Source organism: Eptesicus fuscus, chromosome 2 (genome assembly GCF_027574615.1).
Source record: "Eptesicus fuscus isolate TK198812 chromosome 2, DD_ASM_mEF_20220401, whole genome shotgun sequence".
Taxonomy (NCBI): domain Eukaryota; kingdom Metazoa; phylum Chordata; class Mammalia; order Chiroptera; family Vespertilionidae; genus Eptesicus; species Eptesicus fuscus.
Window position 1 is genome coordinate 116407276 of NC_072474.1, and position 20875 is coordinate 116428150.

General features: G+C 44.9%; 1 protein-coding gene across 2 annotated transcripts in view; it reads right to left on the reverse strand.

Annotated features, from left to right (window-relative positions):
• The window catches only part of FAM193A (family with sequence similarity 193 member A), a 107896-nt gene that overhangs the window by 41521 nt on the left and 45500 nt on the right, over nucleotides 1-20875 (reverse strand). For both annotated transcript variants that reach the window (XM_054708558.1, XM_054708551.1), the window contains exons 3-4: nucleotides 3301-3431; nucleotides 2607-2774 (exon numbers count right to left, since the gene is read on the reverse strand). In XM_054708558.1, coding sequence (XP_054564533.1) covers nucleotides 2607-2774; nucleotides 3301-3431 — 299 coding nt within the window. The remainder of the gene's footprint in view (nucleotides 1-2606; nucleotides 2775-3300; nucleotides 3432-20875) is intronic.

Here is a 20875-nt window from a genome sequence, read left to right on the forward strand (position 1 = left end):
CCTAGGACCCGGCAGCCGCAGCCCCACGTCCAGCTCCACCGGGCAGAGGCGCAGCCGCCGTGTCAGACACATGGAGCCTCCGCCTGGGTTTTAAACAGGGAACCCTCTCAGCGGCTGGGCACCACATTTGGTCAAAAGAGAAGCCCTGGCCGGTGTGGCTCAGTGGATAGAGCGTCCGCCTGCGGACTGAAGGGTCCCAGGTTCGATTCCGGTCAAGGGCATGTATCTTGGTTGCAGGCACATCCCCGGTGGGGGGTGTGCAGGAGGCAGCTGATGGATGTTTCTCTCTCATCGATGTTTCTAACTCTCTTTCCCTCTCCCTTCCTCTCTATAAAAAAAAAAAGAGAGAAAAATGTGAGTGATCGCCTATTCCCCTTTATTTTTTAAATATGTTTTATTGATTTTTTTAGGGAAAGAAGAAGGGAGAAGGAGAGAGAAACATCGATGTGAGAAACACCGATCGGTTGCCTCCCATACTCGCCCCAACAGGGGATCAACCAGGCGACCTAGGAATGTGCCCTGACCGGGAACCGAACCAGCGACCTTTTAGTGCACAGGACAATGTTCAACCAACTGAGCCACACTGGCCAAGGCGCCTATTCCGCTTTATCCCACTTTAAAAGACCACACCATCTAGGCTGTAAAAGACAAAGGCCACGTAAAATCCCGCAAGGGAACATGTGACACCGTATACAAAATGTGGCTAGAACCCAGTAAAAACCACTGTGGATTCGTCCACTCCGCAGAGGTGCTGATTTTTTAGCAAAACAATCTAGCACAGCGGTCCTCTAGCACACCTGCTCTAGCACACCTGTGCTCTGAGCCAGACTGGTTTTCATCTGCTGAAGAAAACCACACAAGATGCAAGTGGCACAGGGACAATCAGACGTACAAGCAGACCGGACACCTCCTTCTCAGTTACATTCAATGAGCATGGTGATATTAGTCACACGCTTCATCTTATTCCCTTGTCCATTGTTGTAACTTATGGACGTAATGAAATGACAGTTGTCCTTTTGCAAATAGATCTTCTTGAAGTTATACAACCGAGAGGAAGGAGGGTGCTGGAGATGTTGTCATCCACGCATACTGGCAACGCACTGCACCGTGTGCTGGAGGCCATTCCACGGGGCACATGCACACACATGCACGCATATAATGTGGCTGGTGGGCAGCAATGTAATAAAGTAAAGGTGAGGGGTACCGGGTGATGTGAGGAGGCCCTGAGACTTTAGACAGGGAACCTCTTTGAGAAGCTGCCTGAAGACTCATGGGAATGATGGAAGGGAGAAAAAAAGACAGAAACCCTGAAAAGGGAAGAACATTCCAGACAGAGAGAAGAGCAAATGCAAGGCCCCAGGGCAGGAGTGAAGGGTGAGACAGGAGAGGAGGCAGGAGGTGGTAGCAGAGCCCGATCCCTCAGGATGCCGAGGGCCGCAGAGAGAGAGGGTCGCCTCCGCCAGCGGGACCAGCCCTGGAAATGGGCCTCAGACACCCCTCCTGACTCACCGCATTTCAACAAGAAGCGCTCTTGGACACAAAGACTAACAACACAGACAGTACCTACGACCACACGGGACGTGGTCTTCTCCCATCCCCGACCGTGCGTTTCCCTATTCGAGTAACGCACTTCCCAACCCTCCGCCATCCACAGGCCACTGTGCGCTCCGCACACCTCCCCCCTCCGCACATCTCCTCCCTCCGCACCACCTGCTGAATACTTTCTTCCAATTGCCTTTTATTTCACTTTAGCCTCTTCAGAAGCTGTAAAGTCATGGTTCTCCTGGGCAGATTACCTAGATTTTCCTAACACTCACTGGGAAATCTAACTGCAACAAAGGTACCTGCCCCACCTGGAACCAGCTCAGGAAGAGCAGAGTTCACAGGTCAAACCCGGAACACACTGGCGGAATCCACCACGCAGTTAGCACAGCCCAGGGCCGATCACCGCTCCCGTGTCCGGGATAAACTAAGGCACAGCAAACAGGAGTTTGTAAAACCCCAAAGGTGCCGCATTCAAAACATGAGAAACAGAAACCAATATGAGAACCAATCCATGAAATGTATAGCTCAAATTTATCATTTTTACTTGGAACATTTCAAAAAAGAGAAAAAAGATGCTAAGACTACAAGGAAAAATAAAAATTATGTCCACCTCAAATTCTGCATTGTCACGAGCGTGCGGGGTCTGCGGAAGAGCAGACGCCACGTTGTAAGCCACCACCGTCTGAGACACCCATGGGCAGGCCTGGCCACAGCGCTGTCCACTCACGCGCAGTGCGTGCCCCCGGCTGCCGTGCTGCACGGAGCCTGCGTGTCCGCACCCTGCAGGTGGGACAGCTGCCCAATGTCTTCCTCGGCCTGAGCAAGTGCTCAGCAGCACCCCAGCACAGGGAGTACCAGTGTCACTCTCAGCGCGAGAAGCGGCAGAGGGTGACTCCACTCCTACTCTGTGGGCAGTAAGGGGGTCAGCAAACCAGAGCTTGGAACTCGACACAGAGGGCTCCCTCCTGCCCGCGGTCTGCGGAGCCCCGCCGTGCACCGGACCCTGCGAGCACAGCCCAGCGGAGCGGCGAGGAAGGACATGACACGGGGGACACGTGTACCTATCCACGAGCTCCTTCACCCCCTCCTTATCAGGCACCAGCGACTGGTCTTGGTCGTCTGCCAGCGGGGTCCCCGCCTGGCGGTAAACGCAGCGGACCATGTAGCGCACTTCGGACCAGTAGTTCTGCAGCTGCTGCGGCTCCCGGTCCGTCTCTGCCGAGATCTCTCTGTGAGGCAGCACAAGGCAGGGGTCAGGGTCAGTCAGCACCATCCTCGCCATCCCCGACGCCATCGCGGCCCTCCGGTCCACACCCACTTCCTTCCCCACTCCATCCGGCTCTGCTGTCGCTGCAGCTGGCTGGCACAGCCCCTGGGTGCCCTCGGCCGGCCAGTCCCCGAGACCTCGTCTCTGGGAGACATCAGCCCCCTCCCAGAACAGGGATGGGGAATGTGGCCAGCCCCGCTCCCACACCTCCACTGCCCGGGCCCATTGGGCAGCTCTCACGCCCACCAAGGCCCTGGCCCCAGTCCACTCCACCAACCCCGGGTTCCGATGACTGAGTCCTGGCTCCTGTCCCTCCGGAGGCCTCGCTCCCTCCGGCCAGCCCTCAGGGCGGGGAGGAGGGAGGAGCTTCACTCACCCGGCCACTGGCTCCCTCTCAGGAGGGTGTGGCCTTTAGGAGGCAGCCGGTCCTGGCCCAGCCCCAGCACCCCCACTCGGCGGCCCCCCACTCTCCTGCACGCCCACCGTACCTGCGCTCGCTGCAGGCCTCACAAGCACAAGACGTGTCGGAGGGCAGCGGCTGGGCGCCCAGAGCCAGCCTCCCGCCGCCTGCCTCTGCCGGGGACCCGCCCAGAGGGCCGTGGAGAAGGAAGTCCTGGCCCTGCTTGAAAGAGAGAACAGCACAGACTCATGTTTAAATGCTCATGCAAATTTCAGAAAAATGCCTTTTAGAAAACACACAAAACCGAGACACTGAAACTTTCTGAACGAATGTGACACAGGACTTTTTCTCTCTGGCACCAAGGGCAGAGGCGCGAGACAGACTCCTAAAGGGAGCTGTCACATGGAGAAAACGCATGGCCCTCCTCCTGTCACCCCTCAAGTCTGCTGTCCCAAGGGGCTGGCGTCACTCCTGAGCCGGGTGTCAGTCACCCCGGTGAAGTGGCTCTCCTGTCCTGCCCACCTGGCTCCAGTGCTCAGAACCACACGAGGGTCTCTCCCCTGCTGCCGGCCGAGTTTAACCAGGGCCACCTCCTGCCTGGGCTCCTGTGGTGACGGCTCTGCGGCTCTTCCCGGCTGATCCCCTCTCCAAGCCCCAGCCAGAGTGACTCCAAATGTGAGCCAGCACGGAGCTCCCCGCAGGAACCTCCACACTTGGAAACAAACTACCTCCTGACCCCGGTCTTCAAGGTTCCAACACAGACCCTGCTCCAACTTCCCTGCACTCACCACCCGTGCCTGGAGCGCTGATCCACTCCGTCTCTGAAGACAATTCTCTCTACCTGTCACGCCTCAGTGAAAAGAGCAACACCTGGTCAGGGAGCAGGCTGCGCCAGCCATCAGCTACCTCTTCTGTGAAGGTGGGCCCTGCAAACTGCTCCTTGGCCAGTGGCACCATGTCCAGCCTTGTCAGCAGAGGGTGCCGGAGGGGCACTGCGGGGGCCGGGCTCCCCCTGGTTCCCTGCCTTTTATCAGCTTGCTCCGGCCACCCAGGGGTGTGAGGGGGACCCCAGCGAGCCCACCAGCTGGGCCTGCAGTTCCTCAGCAGCCATTCTGCTGCCCAGGATCCTAACCACACCTTCTCCCCTCCCCATGCTCAAGTGGCTGCTCTGTGGATCCACCATGACCCTCCCAAGTTCCTTTCACAGATCTGGACAGCGAATTCTCTATGTAAACGTGTCCCTGTTCAAATGAGTGGTGCGGTGACCTCAATCACCTTTCCTGACCTGCTCTCGCTGTGTACCACACCCACAGTGCTGCCCGGCACACAGGACCGACTCGGAGCAGCAACCAAGAACCAGGACAGTAACAGTTCCCGCTGACCAGGGATGAGGCTAAGTAAGGCCGTATAAACAGGACACAGGATGACCAGTAAATCCTTAAATGTGCACTCAGCTGAGACAGATTTTAACTGCAGTTACTGTATTTGGTCCAAGTCCAATGCAGTTTAAAAGAATACTTTTAATATCCTGGCTGGTTTGGCTCAGAGGATAGAGCATCGGCCTGTGGACCAAAGGGTCCCGGGTTCGATTCTAGCCAAGGGCACATGCCTGGGTTGCCGGCTCGATCCCCAGTAGGGGGCATGCAGGAGGCAGGTCAATGATTCTCTCTCATCATTGATGTTTCTATCTCTCTCTCCCTTCCTCTCTGAAATCAATAAAGAAATATATATACATATATATATTAAAGAATACAACAAAACCTGCCACTCAACAATGTAAAATGCACAAGGTCCAGCATCCAATAACAAACCTAAGACGCAGGAAAATATGACACCTAACCAGGAGGGAAACTAATTAATAGAAATAGACCCCAAATAATTGATGTGATGCTACCAACAGACCAGGATCTGAAAGTGGAGATGACAGATAAACTCCAGGTGTTCAAGAAAGTAGAGGGGGAAGCATAAACACAAGGAGAGAAAGTGAGGGTGCAAAACACAAGCAAACAGAACTCCTAGAGATGAAAAATATCCTAAAAGATCAGGTGACCACTCTGGTCATTCATCTCATTCCAGGGGATGGAGCTCCTGGTTGCTGAAGCAGCCGCTCAGTCAATCAACCAATTTCTCCTGAGCACCTCCCAGGAGTGAGACCCTGGGAACGTGGCCGTAAACAAGACACATCCTGGCCTCTTGGAGCTGATGTGCTGGTGGGTGAAAGTGTATTAGTTTCCTGCTGCTGCTGTAACAAATTACCACAAAGTTAGTAGCTTAAATAGAGTAACACAAGTGTATTGTCTTACCAAAAAAAACCTTAAAAGAAAAAATAAACAAGATAGGCTTTAAGAGATTAAACAGCCGAAACCGGTTTGGCTCAGTGGATAGAGCGTCGGTCTGCGGACTGGAAGGTCCCAGGTTCGATTCCGGTCAAGGGCATATACATTGGTTGCGGGCACATCCCCAGGTGGGGGGTGTGCAGGAGGCAGCTGGTCGATGTCTCTCTCTCATCGATGTTTCTAGCTTTCTATCCCTCTCCCTTCCTCTCTGTGAATAATCAATAAAATATATTTAAAAAAAAAAAAAAGAGATTAAACACAGTAGAGTATCAATAAACCTGAAGACAAGTAATAGAAATAATCCAAAATGAAGCACAGCAAGAATCAAGACTAAAAAAATGAGCAAAGCATTTGTAAGAAAATTAAGATGTCTACCTCACAGGCCAGGGTGTCCCACATAAAAAGGGATATATGAACTAGACAAAACACCAGAAAGGATGCAGCCGATATGGACACCACCATTAGCCAATTTGATTTAACTAACATTCATAGCACAATCTTTCCAACAAGAGAACACAAATTCTTTAATGAAACATCAACCAAGGTTAGCCATAAAACAAATATCAACAATTTTTAATAATTAAATCACATGAGTTAGTTCATGGATTATAACAGAATTGAGCTAATAATAACAAAAAGAGTGTCAAAAGGTACAAACTTCTAGTTATGAAGTGAATGAGTCCTGGGGACGTAACGTACAGTACGGAGACTAAAGTTAACAGTACTGTGTTGTGTGTTTAAAAGTTGCTAAGAGAATAGATCTTAAAAGTTCTCCTCACAAGAAAAAGTAATTGTTAACTGTGTGGTGATGGATGCCAAGTAGACTTACGGTCATGATCATTCTGCAATATATACAAACATCAAGTCAATACAGTGTACACCTGAAACTAATATAATGTTGTATACTAATTGTACTTTAAGAAAAAAGAAGGTATCTGGCACAGACATGCTCCCAGGAACAAGCTGGAATTACAACTACAATAGAAAAACTTTCTAAATAATCAACGGGAAACTCACAGGAGAGAACCCTGATACTCGAGGACCGAAGGTGGAGACCGCATTGAACTGGTAGGAGGAGCGGAGGCTCGAAAGGGCTGGCCGGGCGCCCACAGACGGCAACTGAAGTCCCGGAGAGATATCTCAGCTGTGGGGGTGCCACAGAGAACTCTGGGATCTAATCCCCAAGCTGGGCCCCCCAGCAGACAGCACCAAACTGAGGAGGGTACCCACATAACATCTGGCTGTGAAAAGCAGTGGGGTGCTGTCTGCCAGGGAGTGGCAGCTGAAAGTTGGGGCACCCTCTTAAAGGGCCAACACACAAAAATTCCCTGTGGAGCCACCCACCTTGTGCCCTGGCAGAGGGCAGGTGAAGTGGACTGGAGCTGTGAGAGCAGAACCCAGGACTGGGGACTCAGGGGATAGAGCTCGGAAGGCAGACACCCAAGTTTCCTGGGCTGAGTCATTCCCTCACACAGCGGAGGACATCTTTCCCACACAGACATCCGCCTTGCCTGGGGGGAAGACAGTGGACACACCCTATTGGAAAACACCTTGCCCTGAGGCCACTTAAGAGGTTAAAAGTAACAATTAGCCTCCAGGCAGAAGCAACTGCCCCACCCTGTTGAAAAAACTCACCATGCCTGAGGACAATTGCCTGGGGGGTAATTCAAGTTGGAATCCTATCAGTCTGTAGGCAGAGGCGGTCTCCGGAGGCTTTGAGTCTATGCCTGATTCAATTAGAAACAGCCTTTACCACTGTCCTGGACTAGAGACTGAGAGGTATAGAGGATCCACCTAATATATAGTCACAAACCCAAACAGAAAGCCAAAATGAGGAGACAAAGAAACAACCCCCAAATGAAAGAACTAGAGAATTCTCCAGAAGGAGAGATAAATGAAGCAGGGATAAGAAATTTATCTGAATCAGAGTTCAGAGTAATGATGGTAAAAATGCTCAACAGCATGAAAAAAGATATAGTAACTATGAAAAAAGAACAGTCTGAGATAAAGAATGACATAACACAAAAAATACATTGGAAGGAATACACAGCAGATTAGAGGAAGCTGAGGATCGAATTAGAAGACAGTTGAAAATATCACTCAGTCAGAGAACCAAAAAGAAAAAACAATTAAAAAACAGGACAACAGCTTAAGGGAGCTGTGGGACAATGTGAAACGTAACAATATTAGAATAGCAGGTGTGCCAGAAGAGGCAGATGGGAGAAAGGCATAGAGAAGGTGTTTGAAGAAATAATGGCATAAAACGTCCCTAACGTGGTAAAGGAGAAAGTCACACAAGTTCAGGAGGCACAGAGAACCCCAAATAACCCAAAGAGACCCACACCCAGACACATCATAATTAAAATGCCAAAAATTAAAGACAAAAAGAGAATCTTAAAGGCAGCAAGAGAAAAGCAAACTGTTACCTACAAAGGAGTTCCCATAAGGCTGACACCTGATTTCTCATCGAAACTCTACAGGCCAGAAGGGAATGGCAGGAAGTACTCACGGTAATGGAAAGCAAGGATCTGAGACCAAGATTACTATATCCAGCAAGGCTATCATTCAAATAGTTAAATAAAGAGCTTTCCAGACACACACACAAAAAAAAGGCTAAAGAAGTACATCACAACCAAGCCAGCATTACAAGAAATGCTAAAGGGAATGCTGTAATGAGAAGAAGAAACAGAGAGAGAAACCTAGCCATACAGAATTAAAATGGCAATAAATAAGTACCTATCAATAATAACCCTAAATGTAAATGGATTAAATGCTCCAATCAAAAGGCATAGGGTAGCTGAATGGATATAAAAACATGACCCAACTATACACTGTCTTCAAGAGGCCCACCTCAAAACAAAAGACACACACAGGACGAGTGAGGGGATGGGAAAAAAAATCTCCATGCAAATGGAAAAGAAAAAAAAGCTGGAGTAGCAATACTCATATCTGACAAAACAGACTTTAAAATGAAGGCCATCTCAAGAGACAACAAAGGTCACTACATAATACTAAAGGGATCAATCCAACAAGAGGATATAACCCTGGTAAACCTATATGCACCCAACACAGGAACACCTAAATATATAGAAAAAACTTCTAGAGGACTTTAACGGAGAGATCGACAACAATACAGTCATAGTAGGGACTTTAACACCCCTCTGACTTCACTGGGTAGATCTTCCAGACAAAAACTTAACAAGGAAACAGAGACTCTAAAGGACACACTGCATCAGATGGATTTAATTGACATTTGTAGAACATTTCACCCCAACGCAGCAGAATATACATTCTTCTCAAGTGCACATGGATCACTCACAGATACACCACATGTTAGGACACAAAACAAGTCCCTACAAGTTCAAGAATATTGAAATCATATCAAGCCTCTTCTCAGATCACAGTGGAATGAAATTAGAAATCAACTACAGTAAAAACACCCCAAATCATTCAAATACATGGAGGCTAAATAGCATGTTATTAAACAATGAATGGGTTACCAACGAGATCAAGAAAGAAATAAAAAACTTCCTGGAAACAAATGAAAATGAACACATAACCACCCAAAATCTTTGGGACAGAGCAAAAGCAGTCCTGAGAGGGAAGTTCATAGCAATACAAGCATAACTCAAAAAACAAGAAAAATTATTAATAAACTATTTAACCCTACAACTTAAAGAACTAGAAAGAGAACAACAAGAAAAGCCCAGAGTAAGTAGAAGGAAGGAAATAATAAAGATTAGAGCGTTAGGAGCAAGAAAGGAATATTGGGGACTGGCTAAGGTTATGGGAAATATTGATCATGCTCTGTTAACCATGATTGCCTTGTGTTGCTTAAAGAAGGGACATTCTGACCTGGCTGGGAGTCAACCTTGGACCTGGGAGTCAACCCTGGAATGCGGTCCATTCTCATGGAAAGATGAACACCCTTGTTGCCCAAACAATGGAGTCCCACTCTAGCCTTCTCCTTTCCCATGCCTAAAATCCCTACTTCCCCATGCCTCTAATCCAATTTCCCTGTGTACTCTGTGTCCTACCCTATATAAGCAGGCAGAGCAGATTTTTGTAGATGATCTGCTGCTCTCCCATACTGTGGGAGGTATTGGAATAAAGTCTTTTTCCAAGCGCATATGGTTTGCCGCTTCCCACTGACCTGATTTCTGCCATAACAAGAGCAGAAATAAATCAGAGACAAAAAAAAAAACAACAAAAAAAAACAAATTAATGGAATCAAGAGCTGGTTCTTTGAAAGGATAAACAAAATTGATAAACCATTAGCCAGACTCATCAAGAAACAGAGATTAACATTTACAACAACATGGATGGAACTGGAGAACATTATGCTAAGCAAAATAAGCCAGTCAGAGAAAGATAAATATCACATGATCTCACTTATATGTGGGATATAATGATCAACATAATTTTGAGGAACAAGAATAGACCTATCTAGAGACAAATGGTAAGGGGGGGAGGGGTTCGAGAGCAACCAAAGGACTTGTATGCATGCATATTAGCATAACCAATGGACACAGACATTGGGGCGGTGGGGGCTTGCCCGTGGTGGGAATGGCTGGGTGGGGGGGTCAATTGGGGAAAAAGGAGACATATGTAAAACTTTAGACAATAAAAAAAGAAAAAAGAAACAAAGAGAGAGGACCCAAGTAAATAAAATCAGAAACAAAAGTGGAGAAGTAACCACTGACACCATAGAAATACAAAGGATTGTAAGAAAATACTATGAACAGCTATATGCCAACAAGCTGGACAATGCTGATGAAATAGACAAATTCCTAAAAAAACACAATCTCCCAAAACTAAATCAGGAAGAATCAAAAAACCTGAATAGGTCAATAACAACTGATGAAACAGAAGCAGTAATAAAAAAAACTCCCACCAAACAAAAGCCCAGGTCCGGACAGCTTCACAGGGGAGTTTTATCAAACATTCAAAGAAGAACTAACACCTATCCTCCTCAAACTATTTCAGAAAATCCAAGAGGAAGGAACACTTCTAAACTCTTTTTATGAGGCCAGCATTATTCCAAAACCAGATAAAGACAGTACAAAGAAAGAGAATTACAGGCCAATGTCCCTGATGAACATAGATGCTAAAATCCTCAACAAATATTAGCAAATTGCATCCAGCAATATATTAAAAAGATCATACACCATGATCAAGTGGGATTTATTCCAGGGATGCAAGGCTGGTACAATATTCGCAAATCAATAAATGTGATACATCACATAAACAAATTGAGACAAAAATCACATGATCATATCAACAGATGCAGAAAAAACATTCGACAAGAGAAACCAAGATGGCAGCATAGGTAAACACCTAAACTGCTGCCTCGCACAACAATTTCAAAACTACAACTAAAAGACAAAATGGACATCATCCAGAACCACAGGAAGGCTGGCTGAGTGGAAATTCTACAACTAGAAGGAAAGAGGAAAGCACACTGAGACTCAGAGGAGCTGCAGGAGGCAGAGGTACAGAGATGTGTGCGCAGAGGGAGGGCAACTGGGCAACTGAGTGCACAGCTGACTTTCTCAAGCGGGAGGGAGACAAAAGCTCCCAACTGCACTGAACTCCAGTTCCGGGCGAGACTCTGGGGACCTAGACTCATACGGGGAGAAACTGGACTGTCTGGCAGCGGGCGGAACTCGAGGGCGGCTTTCTCTCAGATGTGCTTGCAGCGATTACCACGGGACACTGAGACACAGGGGCCAATTAGGGCAGGGCTGACGGGAAACCAATGCTGTCTGCTCCGCCCTGAGACTCCGCCCCATCCAAGCTGAGCACAGAGGCTTATGCAAGTCCTGTCTCATAAGGGTGTCTCCAGCACAGAAGTTCTCCCAGCGTAGACACAGCTGATCCTCACAGCCAATTGGCCTGGAGGTGAATTCCTCCCAGTGAGACCAACAACAATCAAGGCTTAACTACAACCAGGCTGTGCACACAGCCCACAAAGGGCTCCACCAAGCGTGTCCACCTCAGGTAACTGGGGAGGCTGAGCCACTGGGCCCTATAGGACACCTAGCACACAGGGCCACTCTACCAACTCAGGGAAGCAGCCAAAATGCGGAGACAAAGAAACAGGTCACAAATGAAAGAAATGGAGGAAAACAATAGACTGGATATAGAGTTCAAAACCACGGTTATCAGGTTACTCAAGAATTTTCTAGAAAAGGCCGATAAATTTAGCGAGACCCTCGAGGATATGAAAAAGGACCAACTAGAAATTAAGCATACAATGACTGAAATAAAAAATATTATACAGAGACCCAACAGCAGACTAGAGGAACGTAAGAATCAAGTCAAAGATTTGAAATACAAAGAAGCAAAAAACACTCAACTGGAAAAGCGAAAAGAAAAAAGAATCCAAAAACATGAAGATAGTGTAAGGAGCCTCTAGGACAATTTCAAGCGTACCAACATCAGAATTATGGGGGTGCCAGAAGAAGAGAGAGAGCAAGATACTGAAAACCTATTTGAAGATATAGTGACAGAAAATTTCCCCCACCTGGTGAAAGAAATAGACTTAAAGTCCAGGAAGCGCACAGAACCCCTAACAAAAGGAAGACACATCATAATTAAAATGCCAAGAGCAAAAGACAAAGAGAGAATATTAAAAGCAGCAAGAGAAAAGCAGTTAGTTACCTACAAGGGAGCACCCATATGACTGTCAGCTGATTTCTCAACAGAAACTATGCAGGCCAGACAGGAGTGGCAAGAAATATTCAAAGTGATGAATAGTAAGAACCTACAACCAAGATTACTCTACCCAGCAAAGCTATCATTCATAATTGAAGATCAGATAAAGAGCTTCACAGATAAGAAAAAGCTAAAGGAGTTCATCACCACCAAACCAGTATTATATGAAATGCTGAAAGGTATTCTTTAAGAAGAGGAAGAAGAAGAAAAAGGTAAAGATAAAAATTATGAACAAATATGTATCTATCAACAAGTGAATCTAAAAATCAACTGAATAAAAAATCTGATGAACAGAATAAACTGGTGAATATAATAGAATCAGGGGCATAGAAAGGGAGTGGACTGACAATTCTCGGGGGGAAAGGGGTGTGGGGGGTGTGGGAAGAGACTGGACAAAAATAGTACACCTATGGATGAGGACAGTGTGGGGGGAGGGTAAGGGCAGAGGGTGGGGTGGGAACCGGGTGGAGGAGAGCTATGGGGGGCGGGGGAAGAGGAACAATTGTAATAATCTAAACAATAAAGATTTATTAAATTTAAAAAAACAACAACACTGGACAAAATCCAACACCCATTTTTGATAAAAATTCTCAGCAAAGTGTGACTAGAGGGAGCATATCTCAGCATGAAAAAGGCCATATATGCAAACCTACAGCCAACATCATATTCAATGGGCAAAAACTAAAACCATTTCCCCTGAGAACAGGAACAAGACAGGGATGCCCACTCTCACCACTCCTGTTAGACATAGTACTGGAAGTGCTAGCCAGAGCAATCAGACAGGAAGAAGAAATAAAAGGCATGCAAATTGGAAAAGAAGTAAAACTGTTATTATTTGCAGATGACATGATATTGTACATAGAAAACCCCAAAGACTCCATCAAAAAACTACTAGACTTAATAAATGAATTCGGTAATGTAGCAGGATACAAAATTAACACCCAGAAATCTATTGCTTTTTTATACACCAATAATAAACTCACAGAAAGAGAAACTAAAAAAACAATCCCATTTACTATTGCAACAAAATAATTAAGATACCTAGGAATAAACTTAACTAAAGAGGTAAACAACCTGTACTCGGAAAACTACAGGACATTGAAAAAAGAGACAGAGGCAGACATAAACAAATGGAAGAACATACCATGTTCATGGATTGGTAGAATCGACATCATTAAAATGTCCATTCTACCCAAAGCAATCTATAGATTCAATGCACTCCCCATTAAGATACCAACGGAATATTTCACAGACCTAGAATAAACTCTCCAAAAATTCATCTGGAATAAAAAAAGACCCCGAATAGCTGCAGCAATCCTGAGAAAGAAGAAAAAAGTTGGAGGGATCTCAATACCAGATATCAAGCTGTATTATAAAGCCACGGTTCTCAAAACAGCCTGGTACTGGCACAAAAACAGACATATAGACCAATAGAACAGAACAGAGAACCCAGAAATCGACCAAGCCATTATGCTCAATTACTATTTGACAAAGGAGGAAAGAGCATACAATGGAATCAAGATAATTTCTTCAATAAATGGTGTTGGGAAAATTGGACAGAGACATGCAAAAAATGAAACTGGAGCCAAAACCGGTTTGGCTCAGTGGATAGAGCGTCGGCCTGCGGACTGAAGGGTCCCAGGTTTGATTCCGGTCAAGGGCATGTACCTTGGTTGCGGGCACATCCTCAGTAGGGGGTGTGCAAGAGGCAGCTGATCGATGTTTCTCTCTCATCGATGTTTCTAACTCTCTATCCCTCTCTCTTCCTCTCTGTAAAAAATCAATAAAATATATTTTAAAAAAATGAAACTGGACCACCAACTTACAGCATACACAAAAATAAACTCAAAATGGATAAAGGACTTAAATGTAAGATGGGAAATCATAAAATTCTGGTTAGGGCAAACTGGTTAGGGCAAAATTCGACATTTTTAAATGTAAAAATATCTATGATGTTAACACTTTAAGCAAATTTGACATATAAAGTTTTGAAGCTTGCTGTCAATACAACAAAATAGCATACATATCAAATTGCATATATATCAGAAATATGTTATAGTAGTATCTTTACCGATACAGCTCCTAGGGCAAGGGAAACTAAGGAAAAAATAAACAAATGGGACTACATCAAAATAAAAAGCTTCTGCACAGCAAAAGAAACCACCAACAAAACAAGAAAGCCCACTGCATGGGAGAGCACATTTGCCAATGTTATCTCTGATAAGGGTTTAATCGCCAACATTTACCGGGAACTCATACAACTTAACAAAAGGAAGATAATCCAATAAAAATGGGCAAAGGACCTAAATAGACATTTTTTGAAAGAGGACATACAGAAGGCCAAGAGACTTTTGAAAACATGCTCAAAGTCACTAATCATCCGAGAGATGTAAATCAAAACAACAATGCGGTACCACCTCACACCTGTCAGAATGGCTATCATCAACAAATCAACAAACGACAAGTGCTGGCGAGGATGCGGAGAAAAAGGAACCCTCGTGCACTGCTGGTGGGAATGCAGACTGGTGCAGCCACTGTGGAGAACAGTATGGCGTTTCCTCAAAAAGTTAAATATGGAACTGCCATTTGACCCAGTCATCCCACTCATAGGACTATATCCCAAGAAACCAGAAACACCCATCAGAAAGGATATATGCACCCCTATGTCCATAGCAGCACAATTCACCATAGCTGAGATCTGGAAACAGTCTAAGTGCCCATCAGCAGATGAGTGGATTAAAAAATTGTGGTACATCTACACAATTAATTCAATATTAATTTAATAATGAATTAAAACTTCCCGCAAATGCTTCTTTGGCACAAAATTCGACACTTAAAAAAAATTTTTTTAATATATTTTATTGATTTTTCACAGAGAGGAAGGGAGAGGGATAGAGAGTTAGAAACATCGATGAGAGAGAAACATCGATCAGCTGCCTCCTGCACACCTCCTTTTGGGGATGTGGCTGCAACCAACGTACATGCCCTTGACCGGAATCAAACCTGGGACCCCTCAGTCCACAGGCCGATACTCTATCCACTGAGCCAAACTGGTTAGGGCAAAATTCGACATTTTTAAATGTAAAAATATCTATGATGTTAACACTTTAAGCAAATTTGACATATGAAGTTTTGAAGCTTGCTGTCAATACAACAAAATAGCATACATATCAAATCGCATATATATCAACATATGTGTAACTCCATCTATTGAAAAAAATCCACATTATTAATTGGTACACCTAGTACACTGCCGCAAAAAAGAAGGCACTCTTACCATTTGCAACAGCATGGATGGTCCTGGAGAGCATTATGCTAAGCGAAATAAGCCAGTCGAGAAAGATAAATATCATATGACCTCACTCATTTGTGGAATATAATTGAACAACATAAACTGATGATCAAAAATAGAGCCAGAGGAAAAAAAAATATCTTAGAATATAATAGAAGTAATCCTGTATTTGCAGATTTTTAATATTTCCTCTAACTTTTGTGATATTATACTATGTCAGTACAGTTTTAGTAATATTATTATATTTAAAATATTTTTTCTTAAAATATTAATGTTTATTGCATGTAACACTATATTTAAAGTCGTTTTTCTTGAAATATTCATGTTTACTGCATGTAAATGGCTAATTATTTTGTATCTACAATCTGGTAATAGATTTATTTTGTATATTGTAAAAGAAATGAAATAAAAAATAAAGGTGAAAAGAAAAAAGAAGATACCTAAAAAATACTCCAAAATATTTGGAGGTTAAAAACAAACAAACAAACAAAAAAACACTTCTAAATAATCTATGGGTCAAGGAGGTCACAGTTCAATTCCAGTCAGGACACATGCCTGGGTTGTAGACTCAAACCCCAGTGGGGGGCATGCAGGAGGCAGCCAATCAGTGATTCTCTCTCGCCCAGACTGTGTGACTCAGTGGTTGAACGTTGACCTATGAACCAGGAGGTCATGGTTTGATTCCTGATTCCCGATCAGGGCACATGCCCGGGGTTGCAGGCTCAATCCTCAGTAGGGGGTGTGCAGGAGACAGCTGATTAATGATTCTCTTTCATCACTGATGTTTCTCTTTCTCTCTTCCTCTCTGAAATCAATAAAAATATATGTTTTTAAAAAGCCAGGGGTCAAAGAAAAATCATAAGGGAAATTATAAAATGTTTTGAGCAGAATGAAAGACAACATATCAAAATTTTGGGAATGCAGCTATAGTAATCCTTAGAATTTTATAAAATTAAACACATGTGTCAGAAAAGAAGGTCTCAAATCACTAATGTAAACTTCTATCTTAAGAAACCAAAAGAATAACAAATTAAATATAAAGTAGAAAGACAGAAATAATAAACCTAAGAGCAAAAATTAATGGAATAGAAAATAGTAAATCAATTCAACCAAAATGTGTGTGTGTGTTTTTTTAAAGAGGAATAAACGATAAACCTCTAGCCAGGTTGTCAGGGAAAAGAGAGAGAGAGAGAGAGAGAGAGAGAGAGAGAGAGACAGACAAAACTCAACCAAAATATCAGGAATGAAAGAAGTGGGGGTAGTGTGCAATCACTGCAGATCCCATAAATTGAAAGAGATAAACTTTATAAAATAAATTGAACTCCTACTTCAAAATTGTCCCAATAAAGCAACTCTGGGTGAAGACAGCATCACTGGGGAACCCTACCAAATGTTTAAGTAGAAATAACAGGAATGCTACACAAACTTTTCAAAGAAAAATCAGAGGAGAGAATTCTTCCTAGTTCATTCTATGAGGTAATACTCTGACACCAAAACCACACAAAGAAGCCTACAGACTAAGATACCCCGTGAACATAAGATGCAATAATCCTTAAAACAGTAGGAAATCCAACAGAGCGACCTACAGAAAGTATAACACATACAGCACAACCAACTCTGGATTATCCCAGGAACGCAACGTTCAACATTCAAAAACCACCACAACTAATGTTAACAAAAACACCTCCATCATCATCTCAATAGATGTAGAAAAAGTTTTACAAAATTAAATATCCATTCATGATAAGACTCAGCAAACTAAAATCAGAAGTATACTTCCTTCAACCTGATCTGCAAAAACCTACACCTAACATCATACCTAACAGTAAAGGACTAAGTGCTTTTCCCCTAAGACTGGGAACGGGCAAGAATGTCTGCTCACACCACTCCTATTCAACTTCATACCAGAGGTCCTAACCCATGTAACATGGCAAGAAAAGGCAGAAGACATACACACTGGAAAGGAAGAAACACATCACTTACAGATGACATGATCACCGACGTAGACAATCCTAAGGAATCTACCAATAGACCACTAGAATAAATGGGATTTCATAGGATATAAACTCAATATACAAAAAGAAAAGCAGTTGCATTTCTATATACTAGCAATAAGCAATTGGATATTTAAAAATTCTAGAAGCATAATTTAAAATATGAAATACTTTGAAAAGTTTTCAATACACTATATGCAAAGCCTGCAGTTTTAAGACTACAAAATTATTCTGAGAATAAATCTGAAAGACCTAACTTAATGAAGGTTCATACCACATTCATGGATTGGAAGACTCAATGTTAAGGTGTCAATGTTCCCCAAACTGGTCTATAACTCAACACAGTGCCAGTTAAAATCTCAGCAGGTATTTCTGTAGAAACTAGCAAGACGATTCTAAACTTTTTATGGAAACGCAAAAGACCTAGAACAGCCAAACACTTTTAAGAAATAACAAAGCTGGGGACCACTACTACCACATTTCTTTTTTTTTTTAAATATATTTTATTGATTTTTTTTTTACAGAGAGGGAGAGGGGTAGAGAGTTAGAAACATCAATCAGCCGCCTCCTGCACACCCCCCACTGGGGATGTGCCCGCAACCAAGGTACACGCCCTTGACCGGAATCGAAGCTGGGACCCTTCCGTCCACAGGCCGACACTCTATCCACTGAGCCAAACCGGTTAGCACTACTACCAAATTTCATACCTTAGCTTCTCGAATCTAGACGGATGGAACTGCAAAAGGACCACATCTATGCAAAGTGGAACTCAGAGTCCAGAGGCAGGCCCACTCATGTGGCATCCACTGGTTTTTATAAAAATGCCAAGGTAACTCAACAAGGAAAAACAGTATTTTCAACAAACAGTTCTGGAACAACTGGACATCCACATACAAAAAGGATGAACTGCAACTCTTACTTTACAAAAGACACCAAAGTTCACTCAAAATGGGTCACAGATCAAACGGATAAACTCAAACCATAAAACATCTAGAAAAAGAGACCCAAGTTCTTTAAACGTTAGGCAGCCAAGACTTCTCCCGTGGAACACAAAGCCCAAACCATTTCAAAGCTGATAACTTGGACTTGACCAAAATGTAAAACGTTTGCTCCTCACCAAAGTGTTACGTAACGCAAAGGCCAGCCACTCACGGGGAGAAAGTATTTGAGAAACATGTCTACTAAGAGGCTTGTGTTCAGAATATGTAAAGATCCCTCACAACTCAGCAATATCAACAAACCAACAAACACAGGTAAAAGATGCGGACAGCCACTTCCCATCAGACACAGGTGGGAAAGCACGTGAAAAGATGCTCCACAAGTCACTAGGAAAAGCCAACTCCCGCTGTCTGGGAAACACTACGAGCCCCTGGCACGGCTGTCACTGAGGACTGCCAACACCCAGCCTGGGCGAGGACGGAGGCCAACGGAGACGCGCACACAGGGCCGCAAACAGCGCCAGCACTCTGACACACATGATGGTTCCTTATGACATTAGTCACGCACTTAGCCTATGACCTTGAATCCACTCCTAGGTCTTTATCACAGAGAAACGAACTATGTCCACACGCAGACTGTACTGAAATGTTACTAGGAGCTTTTCAACAGCCCAACCCGGCAAACACATGTCCCTCTACTGCTGGTGGAGAAACAAACTGGTTCGTCCACACAACGGAATACTATCCTTACTAATAAAAGGCTAAGTCGTCGTCACACACTCACGCGTGATGCCCTCACGTCGTCACAAGATGGCTCCACACACCTGCGGGCCTGCCGCGGAGGTGGGACCCCTGGCTCCAGCCTACCTCTTGGGGGCAATCCATCAAGGAGCCCTGGATGGATGGGCAGGGCCTACCTCTTTGGGGCGATCGATCATATGGCTCCCGTACTGTGAGAGGGCACAGGCCAGGTTGGGGAACCCCCCCTCCCCCGCAAGTGCACAGATTTCGTGCACGGGGCCTCTAGTCTATATGTATGAAAGCCCATTACAATGGAACCATCATGGTGGAACGACCAGAACGACCCGTCACTATGATGCGCACTGACCACCCGGGGGCAGATGCTCAACGCAGGAGCTGCCCCCGGGTGGTCAGTGCGCTCCCACTGCAGGAGCGCCGCTCAGCCAAAGCCGGGCTCACGGCTGGCGAGTGCAACAGCGGTGGCGGGAACCTCTAAGGAGCAGCGAGCCAAGTGGTAAGGAGCGGGTGGTTAGGAGTGAGGGGTCCCTGATTGCGAGGAATGTCCCGGATTGCAAGAAGCCGCAGGCCGGGCTGAGGGACACCTAGTTCAGAAATAAAAAGAAATTAACACTGGCACACGTAGTGACATGGATGAACCTCAAAAGCATATGTTAAGCGAAAAAAGCCAAAGACCACCATTCCGATGATCTTTCTGTCCTCTCATTCTAACAATTCCGGACAGTAGTGACAAATTACGCTGGCATCCACCTTCATGAAGTTCATTATAAAGGGACTGTATGTTTGTATTACGAACCAAGACCCAACAGGACAAACAGTCCAGATAAGGGCGAATATCAGCAAAGTCTTAAAGGGATGGTTTAAACGGGGCTGTATGCCTTGTATATAGTAGCTAATAAAGAACCTGGCTCCTTAGTGTGAAATGCAGGACTCACATTTCAACCATATACATGAGAACCCAGACACAACGCTAATGTCCAGAACCAAACGGACCCTTTAACAGTCAGCCCTGAAAGCACAGAAGCAGGACGTGAATTTGCCGAACAGCCGTCCCTGTGGCCAGATGCTGCAGTGCTACAAGACCTCTTTTTAAAAAATTCTCCAAAAGCGCCATTTCCCACCCCAACCAAACTTCTTGCTATTTAAACATCTACAAAAGTAAAATGCAATATAACTTGTGTTTTTAAGTCCTTGTATAAGTAGAAAAATTCAAGTTGGTCTACAACTTACACAAAACAAAAAGAACCCTGAAAATTATTAAAATTCAAATACACATTATTTTAAAGAAGATGAATGATTAGCTGAAACTAAATTGCTGAATTCAACACAGGCCTGGTACTGGCTACTACGCAGCAGGTTCTTGAGGCAGGCCTGCCTCCCAGGAGGTGTCTGTAAGCGTCCCAACCAGCCCTCCTCTGAGCCTCCGGACTCGCCTGCCCAGAGCAGCCCAGCCTGCGACGGCTCTGCTCGGCCTCAGCACGGGATGTAAGCGTGGACACACCTCTGGTCCCTCCTCAGCAGCCTGGGCTTGACAAGCACCACGCAGGCCCCCGCTCACCGAAGTCAGGGCCGAAGCTCTGCAATCCCAACAAACCTTCCCCATTACCAGAACACGAGGTGTTTCCAT